Genomic DNA, 9,810 nt, shown 5'->3' on the forward strand with positions numbered 1-9,810 from the left:
CCCTGTAAATTTAATTAAATTTAATTAATAATAATAATAATTTATTAGTAAATAAATACATTAATTTAATTTATACATTAATTTAATTAGAGCGATGACCAGTGTGTAGTAAACCGGCCTCTGTGTGGTTGTAGTAACCAGGTTTCACCAGCAGGTGGCGGCGGTGTGACGTCAGCCCCGTATCCCGCCGCAGAAGAAGAGGCCGCTGCCGGATCTCCTTCCTTCACTCATGTCTGCAACAATCCGGTTGTTTTTGAACGAGAGCTGCAGATTTAACCCTTTAAAGGCCTCGCCAGGTTAGGGTTAGGGTTAGACGGCTCCGGCCTCACCATGCTGGCGACGGGAGCGGTGAGTCTGCACGACGGGGCGTTTAAACCCGCACAACCACGTTCACATTCATGTTCCCTAAATTAACCGTCTGGTTTATAAGGTCTGAGTTACCAAACTTAATTTAAATGTAGTTAATAATGTTTACTTGCAGGAAAGTGAATATAGTCCGCAGGTTAAGTTTGTTTTAGGGGTTATTATGTCAGGAATGTTGTTTAGTGTGTATCCCTCCGCCGCTCCGCGGGGCGAACTAGTTCCCCGGTTTGGAGCTGGTCACGTGGTTTTTTTTTTAAAATGAAACTTTATTGAAAATATACAAACTCAAAGAGGATAATGGACAAATATCAATTTAAATGCAATATGAAAAGAAATGGGGATTCTTGTAAGGAATACAAAAAACTAAAAATAAGGCGCTCTAAGAATTAAAAGGTGAATATGAATAATAAAATAAATTAAGCATTTAAATTCAAACAATGGAGCATAGAAAAGGAGAAGAATTATTACATTAGAATAACAAATAACGAGACTTATTTTACTTATTTACAAAAACTTTATTTTACTTTTTTTTTAACTTATTTACAATTTTATTTACAATTTTTTTCACTTATTTACAAAAACTTTCTTGAAAATATACAAACTCAAAATAACAACAATAACAAAATAAATTAGTAAATTGGAATAACAAATAACGAAGTGTCTAGACTTATTTTACTTATTTACAAAAACTTTATTTTACCTATTTTTTTTTACCTATTTACAATTTTTTTTCACTTATTTACAAAAACTTTATAGAAATTACAAACTCTCAAAGAGAATAATGGACAAATATCAATTTAAATGCAATATGAAAAGAAAGGAAAATTAAAAACAAAAAAGGGGATTCTTGTAAGGAATACAAAAAAACAAGGCGCTCTAAGAATTAAAAGTTGCATATGAATAACAAAATAAATTAAGCATTTAAATTCAAATAATGGAGCATAGAAAAGAAGAGGAATTATTAAATTAGAATAACAAATAACGAGCAATGTTTAGATTATTATTTTACTTGCATTTTTGTTTTTCTACTCTTTTGAGACATGTGACAAAAATCTTAAAATCGTTAATAAAACCCCAAAAGGAGGGTTTACAATTTCTCCATTTGGCACAATGAATATGGTACTTTACCCAGTAACAAAAATATATTAATAATATCAGAAACAGAAAATTCCAAATCATCTATGAAGAAAATAATATGGCTTAATTTAAAAGGGGGCTTGAAATCCTTGAAAGTGCTTGAATTTCAATGTTGTTTCCAAGGCCTGAAAAGTGCTTGAATTTTAGTTAAAGTGCTTGAAATTATAACTGTGTCTTTCACCAAATTGGGATCAGACTGTATAGTTTAGTTATTAGGAGAAATAAAACCAGTAAGATAAAACATAACTAGATGTTTACAGCACGATACAATGTACATAATTGTGATAAAAAGCGGAAAAAATAATGAGTATACAGTATATATTCCTGTGGATATTTTACCCCAGACATAACCTGCTTGAACATTTTGAAAATGACCCTTGAAAGTGCTTGAAAAGTGTTTGAATTTGACCTTGAAAAATGTGTAGGAAGCCTGTGATTCTCTATGGGAACAATTGAAATTATATATTTTTTTGGAAATCAGTATAACTTAAAAGAATCCCTTTACTGTCCATTAAGTCAGTTACATACATAATACCTTTATCAAACCAATTACTTTTAAATACTGATTTTCTACTACCATATTTTCTGGACTATAAGCCGCACCTGTATACAAGACGCATTCGCTCTATTAAAAAAAAAAAAAAAAAAAATATTTAGCCGCAGATATTTCTGTTGTTAGATTAGATATTTTCTACATGTACAGAAGGATTTTGAACTGTAAATGATGTACATGTTTGTCTATTTATTTGTTTGAAATCTGCTTCTACTTCTATCTGCTAAAGAAGAAGTAGCGTATTCTTCTTTGCATTTATTTTGTCTTAGTTTTGATTCTAATTCTGGTTAGAGCGCCCCGAGTGGTGGAAGAAAAATCCACAGAATAGAAACCTTTGTATAAGCTGCATGGTGGAAAACGTATGAAAAAAGTAGCGGCTTATAGTCCAGAAAATACGGTATATATTTATATAAATCCATGTGATTGTTTAGGCGGTGAGCTCTGCTCTGGCCCAGGTGGACCGGGAGAAGATCTACCTGTATATATTTATATAAATGTATTTATTTAGGCGGTGAGCTCTGCTCTGGCCCAGGTGGACCGGGAGAAAATCTACCTGTGGATCAACGAGCTGTCGGGGCCGGAGACGAGAGAGAACGCTCTGCTGGAACTCAGCAAGAAACGGGAGAGCGTTCCGGACCTGGCGCCCATGCTGTGGCACTCGTGTGGAACCATCGCCGCCCTGCTGCAGGTGAGGACCGGGGCGCCGGGGGGGCCACGTCTTGTATTTTTTCTCCATCAAGTGGGTAAATGGGTTCTGGATGGCAGGACGTGCTCTGGGTTGAACTGGTATCATTTGTTGAAACCCGTCACCATCAACCAGCGGCCTCATATCACAGATCAGCATCTATTGACTCAGTGAGGGCAGTCGCCTGGTGCGGGCTACACGTCTGGGTCCATGGTGGCTCTCTTCTTTGGACTGTATGCATTTAATTTAAAATTCTTTTGTCAGGCATAGCGTTAAAACTCTCTTTTACGCTTAATATCTTACCAAGGTGAGTCGGTTTCGTTCAACTGTCCGACGTGCTCTCTCTTCAAATGCTTGTGCATCACCAACGTGCTCCCGTGATGAGCAACGTCGGCTTTGCAAACCTTGCAGGTCATCTTTTTATTCGCCCTATCGAGGTTAAAATGCTCCCAAACTTTTGAAGTTTTGTTACGTGCAACTGCTGTACAAGACAGGCTTACCCGCTACCGCTCGGCAGAGACGCTACCGCTAGCAGAGACGCTACCGCTAGCAGAGACGCTACCGCTAGCAGAGACGCTACCGCTAGCAGAGACGCTACCGCTAGCAGAGACGCTACTGCTAGCAGAGACGCTATCGTGCTGATACGCTACCGCTAGCAGAGACGCTAGCGCGCTTGCACGACTCTCTGCAGAGATTGTATTGAAGTGAGACGCCTCACTCCGTTGGAAAAACACGTCTGGCGACAATTGGAATGGAATTCATTGTCGACAATATTGGTTATTGATTTTTGTTGACATCGTGGACCAATCATTGCAGCCCTAACCCGGGTCTGGGACCCTCCCTAACCCGGGAGGGTAGACCACCCGGGTCTAACTGTGTTCTGGTTCCAGGAGATCGTCAACATCTACCCGTCCATCACCCCCCCCACCCTGACGGCCCACCAGTCCAACCGGGTCTGCAACGCCCTGGCCCTGCTGCAGTGTGTGGCCTCACACCCCGAGACCAGGTAGGGACCAGGACCAGAACCAGGACCAGGTAGGAACCAGGACCAGAACTAGACCAGACACTGAGACCAGTTACCACCCAGAACCCTAGATCAGTGATTTCCAACCCCCGGGCCGCGGACCGGTATTGGGCCGTGGGTCATTTGGTACGGGGCCGCACAGAGAGAAAAAATAATTTCTGCAGCCCCGACTGATGATGGATGACTCTCTAACTGATGGTTCACAATGTTTTTATTCCTTGGATGTAAATACACAGCAAACACACCGTAAGAGCTATAAGGGAATAAAATAAAATAGAGTTAGTCTTTCTACATTCATATAAGTTTCATTTAACTTAAATACAGACCGACGCAGCTGCTGCTCGCTCGGTAATAACAGCTACCGTTAACCACAATACATGAGTAACCATGGCAACCAAACTCAAGCTGGACATAAATACGAAACAAGAAAACAAATCCTGATCAGCAGGTGATTTTTGTGTCAGTTAGGCTCCACTTTAGCATTCCTGACACTAGTTTAGTCTTTCAGACACACTTTCTACTGCCGTTAGACTTTTACCGTTAAAGTCCGAAGGGCCGGATGTTGACGAGGTCTCGGTGAGACGCCTTCAAAATAAAAGCACTAAATATCGGTCTCCTTAATATATAACAAATAAAATAAAAGCCTGGCTTTAAATTACGTTAATGAGAAAAACAAACACATTTATAGAAATACTCCTATTAAAGGTAATTTACAATTTCCATCATTTTATTTAATTTTTTCGAAATTATGTTTTATTATTATTATTCATTATTATTATAACTATAGCAAAAATACCCCAGTTTTTAATGCCGATCTTGTCATATTATTTAGTTTTTATCAGCTACACCTTTAGATTGGGCCGTGAAAATATTGTCAGACATTAAACCGGTCCGCGGTTCAGAAAAGGTTGGGGAGACACTGATCTAGACCAGGACCAGTTACAAGACCAGACCCCCCAGACCTCAGAGACCAGGTAGACTCTAGGTGACTCCAGGACCAGAACCCGGTCCGGTCCTCACCCCCCACTCTCGTCCCTGCAGGTCAGCGTTCCTGTCGGCCCACATCCCTCTCTTCCTCTACCCGTTCCTGCACACGGTCAGCAAGACCCGGCCCTTCGAGTACCTGAGACTCACCAGCCTGGGGGTCATCGGTGAGTTCAGGTTCTGGTCCGGTCCTGGTCCAGACCTGGTCCCAGACCCGGTTCTAACGGGGTCTCTTATCTCTTCAGGGGCCCTGGTGAAGACGGATGAGCAGGAGGTGATCAACTTCCTGCTGACCACCGAGATCATCCCTCTGTGTCTGAGGATCATGGAGTCCGGCAGCGAGCTGTCCAAGACGGTACCGACCCGGTTCTCCTTACCCGATCCGATTCTTCCTGTAGCTCCTATAATGTCATAATTTCCGGAAAATGTAATAAAATCCAATAATATAATATAATACCTTATTATATTATTGGGAATTTATTACATTTTCAGGTGGGTCTTTTTTTTCTTATTAAATTATTTCAACTTGCACTTTATTTTTTGCTGTTTGGGATTCTGACCGTGGATGTAGCTGCTGTCGAATGAAATTTTGTTCTATACTGTACAACGATAATAAACCTTCTTATTCTTATATGTGCATATGGCTGTATGGAACTCAAAGTCTGCAATTTAACCCAATAGTCTCAAATCCAGCGTATATAACATTCTTAGATTATTAAAACACAAATTGTAGAACTCTGGACTGAAAATGAACATAATTACATTATTTGTCAGGTATTACATTATCAGTTTTGGAAGAAAAAAAAGAAAAAAAAGACCCACCTAAAAATGTAATAAATTCCCAATAATATAATAAGGTTTTACATTATCGGTAAAAATGTTATTATAATATCTGTCAGGATATTTTATTACATTATTTGTGAAGTTATTACATTATTGGATTTTATTACATTTTCGATTGAGTTATGTGCAAATTTATTAAATTTTCACGCGTTATTACATTTTCAGAAAATTATTACATTATAGGGAGCTACACCCCCCCCGACCCGACCCGGTTCTGACCCGGTCCCCCCTCACTCTGCTCTGTGTTCCAGGTGGCCACCTTCATCCTGCAGAAGATCCTGCTGGACGACACGGGCCTGGCTTATATCTGCCAGACCTACGAACGCTTCTCCCACGTAGCCATGATTCTGGTGGGTGGGCCGGTTCCTGGGGGGCGGGGCTTCTGAGTGGGCGGGGCTCCGGCTGACGCTCGTCTCTGTGTAAAGTTGCTTTCGTCAAGAAAAATTATGACTAGATATTGTCATCGACGAACCTTTATCACCTGAGGAAAACGAGACGAGACGCAACGAAAATGCTGGTCATGTGACAATAATTAAATATATAATGCAATATTATAGAGGAATAAAAACGAGACTAAAACGTAGATTACAAAATAAAAACTCAGTGTTCTACCAAAGATCCTTAATCTTCATGTTTTCAGTAGTTTCCTCTGGTTTAGGCTTTAAACCAGTTTAGTCTTTAGATGTTTGGATCCACTTTCCTACATAGACGTGGAAAACTTAATCGAATGTGTCGTCGAAAAAGAAAGACGGGGAAAAATGCGGAAAAATAAATGTAAACCCAAATGAGAGTCTTCTGTATCTGGAATGAATGTATTCTTGAGTCTATAAGGTAACAATAATAACTAGACAATTTCCTCGCAGAAATTTGGAGAGTGCCACGGCGGGCTGCTGCCCATTTGTGTACATTGCTGCATTTTTCAGCAATAAAGGTGAAGGACTCAAAACTAAATCCGATGACACCACCCACGACTCTCTATGTCAAACCAGTCAAAAGTTATCAGACTATCACATATCGACCAATCAGAAGAAGGGGCGGGGCTAATTTGCACCAATTATGGTCAAGTCCTCAAAACCGAGTCCGATGACACCACCCACGACTCTCTATGTCAAACCATTCAAAAGTTATTTACTGGGGGTTATTTTGTGTGAGTGTGAGAGAGTGGGGGTCGGCAAAGGTCAAGGGTCAGATTTCCCATAATCCTTTTAGACGTCTCCATTTTTCAGGTTAAAGTATATGAAGTCTTTATTGACTGAGTCATGTGACCAGTTCTGGCTGAAGGAATGAGTCAGCTGCTGAATTCTGGTTACCCCGGCAACAAGAACCTCCACTTCAGAACCTTCCGGTTTGGCTTTGAGAAAAACCCAGATTTTGGCTTCTGACAAGGTCTCAAATAACTTGATTTGTGATCAAACCGTAGCTCGTAGCAGAAAAAGACAAACATCGTGAGAGACACAGAACCCGGCAGATTCTGACAATCTTAATTTTATTCAGATATTCCTTAAAATGAGTGAGTAAGCTCAGTGCTAAGACAGAGTGAGATTCTTTTGAAGAAAACGTTTGATTACATTACAGTCAATGGAGACTGAGACAGGTATTGGCGCCGCTCTAGCCCCCCCCCCCGGTTTAAATTTTGTGCATACCCCGCCTGTCAAAGTCACATTTTATGAATCCCAACACCTATGTCTACATTCTGTCCAAAGATTATTTGTCTCCTTTTTACGGTTTGGCCGTGAGCTCGAGTTACTAATAAAAATTCAGGTTATTTTATTTACTGTTTCTCCCACTCTAGCAACTGACACCCACACTCTAAATTTGACAAAAAAATGATTTCCAGTCCTCACTTGAGTGCTGTTATTTTGAAAAGTGTACATCCTAGGAAAAAACGGTTTGGTGTTTTGGAGAGAAGAGAAGTTTTCCTCCGTTTTGAAGTTTGAATGACATTTCTACGTGCAGGTATGAGAAAGTTAGGTGACTCAGAAAAAAGGTTATGTTTGTGTTTCAGGGGAAGATGGTGCTGCAACTCTCCAAGGAGCCGTCGGCTCGGCTGCTGAAACACGTGGTTCGCTGTTACCTCCGTCTGTCCGACAACTCCAGGTACCAGTGTTCTGATTGGCCCAGGAGCCGGAGGCCCCGCCCCTAACCAGAAGCCCCGCCCCTAACCTGATAAAGTACTGCCCTCTTCTGCCCCCCGGTGGCCAGTCTGGGAACTGCAGCCTCGAGGCTCGTTACGGGAATAAAATCAGGACTTTAGTGAATTTACGACTTCTGAAAAATTAATATTCTTTTTCAATATATATATATATATATATATATATATATATATATATATATTAATTGTCATGATTTTATTGCTGTAATATTGACGTAAGCATATTTCTACATTTCTACATACTATACTGCCATTTTATGGAGTATTTTTATTTGCTAGGCATCAAAACAACCTATATAAGTCAATCTTTAATAATCTATATGTCACAAGTCCAAACTAACTAAATAAGTTGCTAAAAAATTATAAATAACTACCAAAAACATGTAAATGTTTTTTTTATTTTACACTTTTTTCTAAATACAGAAATCCCTCAGCTAGATCCTTCAAAACTGGACCTGGACTAAACTGGACCTGAACTAAACTGGACTAAACTGAACTAAACTAAACGTAGACGTAACTTCCGGTCCCCCCCCCATCCAATCAGAACCTTCCCAACCCCCAGACCTGGAGAGGAATTGGAGAAAGACCATCAAACGTGTTTTCCATGGAAACCTCAATTCAGAATTAATATTTCCATGTAAACTCAAGGAAAATAGTTTAATTCTGAATGATTTAATTCGGAATAATTAATTCAGAATTAAAAAACATCATGCAACCACGGCCATTGATTAATTATTTTCCTCGTTAATATTAATAGTATTTATTGATTATTCCCCCAGGGCCCGTGAAGCTCTGCGTCAGTATTAATAGTTGTTATTGATTAATAATAATAGTTTTATTGATTATTTTAGGGCCCGGGAAGCTCTGCGTCAGTATTAATAGTTTTTATTGATTAATAATAATAGTTTTATTGATTATTTTAGGGCCCGGGAAGCTCTGCGTCAGTATTGATTAATATTATTGATTATTTTAGGGCCCGGGAAGCTCTGCGTCAGTATTGATCATTATTATTGATCATTATTATTGATTATTTCAGGGCCCGGGAAGCTCTGCGTCAGTATTGATCATTATTATTGATTATTTTTAGGGCCCGGGAAGCTCTGCGTCAGTATTGATCATTATTATTGATTATTGCAGGGCCCGGGAAGCTCTGCGTCAGTATTGATCATTATTATTGATTATTGCAGGGCCCGGGAAGCTCTGCGTCAGTATTGATAGTATTTATTGATCATTATTATTGATTATTTTAGGGCCCGTGAAGCTCTGCGTCAGTATTGATCATTATTATTGATTATTACAGGGCCCGGGAAGCTCTGCGTCAGTGTCTCCCCGATCAGCTGAAAGACTCCACGTTTGAGACGGTTCTGAAGGACGACGGAACCACCAAGCGCTGGCTGGCCCAGCTGGTGAAGAACCTGCAGGAGGTTCCAGTGACCGACCCGAGGGGGGTGGTGCTGCCGGGCCAGTGACCCGGTACCAGGACCGGGGTACCAGGGGCCTGGGAATACCAGCACCAGCATGCAGAGGCTGCAGGGACTCTGTTTCCACGGAAACGCTGCAGCGACGATGACCCGCACGGCCCGGCGGGCCGGTTCTGGACCCGAGCGACCCGGTTCTGGACCCGAGCGACCCGGTTCTGGACCCGAGCGACCCGGTTCTGGACCCGAGCGACCCGGTTCTGGACCCGAGCGGCACCGCGGGGCGGCTGCCCGTCCGGGTCGGAAGAAATTGTATGAACTTCTGAATAAATGAAATGAGTGCAGATCAACCTGGTGGTGTTTCCTTCCACCAGAACCCGGTTCTGACCCGGTTCTGACCCGTTGCACTGCAAAAACTCACAATCTTAACAAGAATATTTGTCTTATTTCTAGTTAAAATCTTGTTCAAAGTGGGGAATGATGAAAAAAGTTTGAGAACCACTGCTCTAAACCATGTTTTTATACTGCAAAAGCTCAATCTTAACAAGAATATTATTATTCTAGTTAAACTTATTTCTAGTTAAAATGTTAAAATGTCTCATTTTTAGTAAAAAAAATGTCATTACACTTAAAACAAGACTCATCACTGGA

The 9,810-nt window shown here is 40.7% G+C and overlaps 1 protein-coding gene across 3 annotated transcripts; it reads left to right on the forward strand.

The window, feature by feature from the left end:
• Positions 1-200: 200 nt before the first annotated feature.
• On the forward strand, positions 201-9,509 carry LOC133424939 (CCR4-NOT transcription complex subunit 9-like). 3 transcript variants are annotated; one of them, XM_061715534.1, is made up of 8 exons: positions 201-348; positions 2,562-2,741; positions 3,629-3,744; positions 4,804-4,913; positions 4,992-5,101; positions 5,841-5,939; positions 7,595-7,686; positions 9,042-9,509. In XM_061715534.1, the coding sequence occupies exons 1-8, from the start codon at positions 331-333 to the stop codon at positions 9,208-9,210; spliced, it is 894 nt and encodes a 297-aa protein (XP_061571518.1). In that variant the 5' UTR covers positions 201-330; the 3' UTR covers positions 9,211-9,509. The 3 variants fall into 3 exon arrangements, with proteins under 3 accessions (XP_061571518.1, XP_061571519.1, XP_061571517.1); XM_061715535.1 differs by having other exon boundaries at positions 2,586-2,741; XM_061715533.1 differs by having other exon boundaries at positions 4,804-5,101.
• The last annotated feature ends 301 nt before the right edge of the window (positions 9,510-9,810 follow it).

This window comes from Cololabis saira, chromosome 24 (assembly GCF_033807715.1).
Source record: "Cololabis saira isolate AMF1-May2022 chromosome 24, fColSai1.1, whole genome shotgun sequence".
In the NCBI taxonomy this organism is placed as follows: domain Eukaryota; kingdom Metazoa; phylum Chordata; class Actinopteri; order Beloniformes; family Belonidae; genus Cololabis; species Cololabis saira.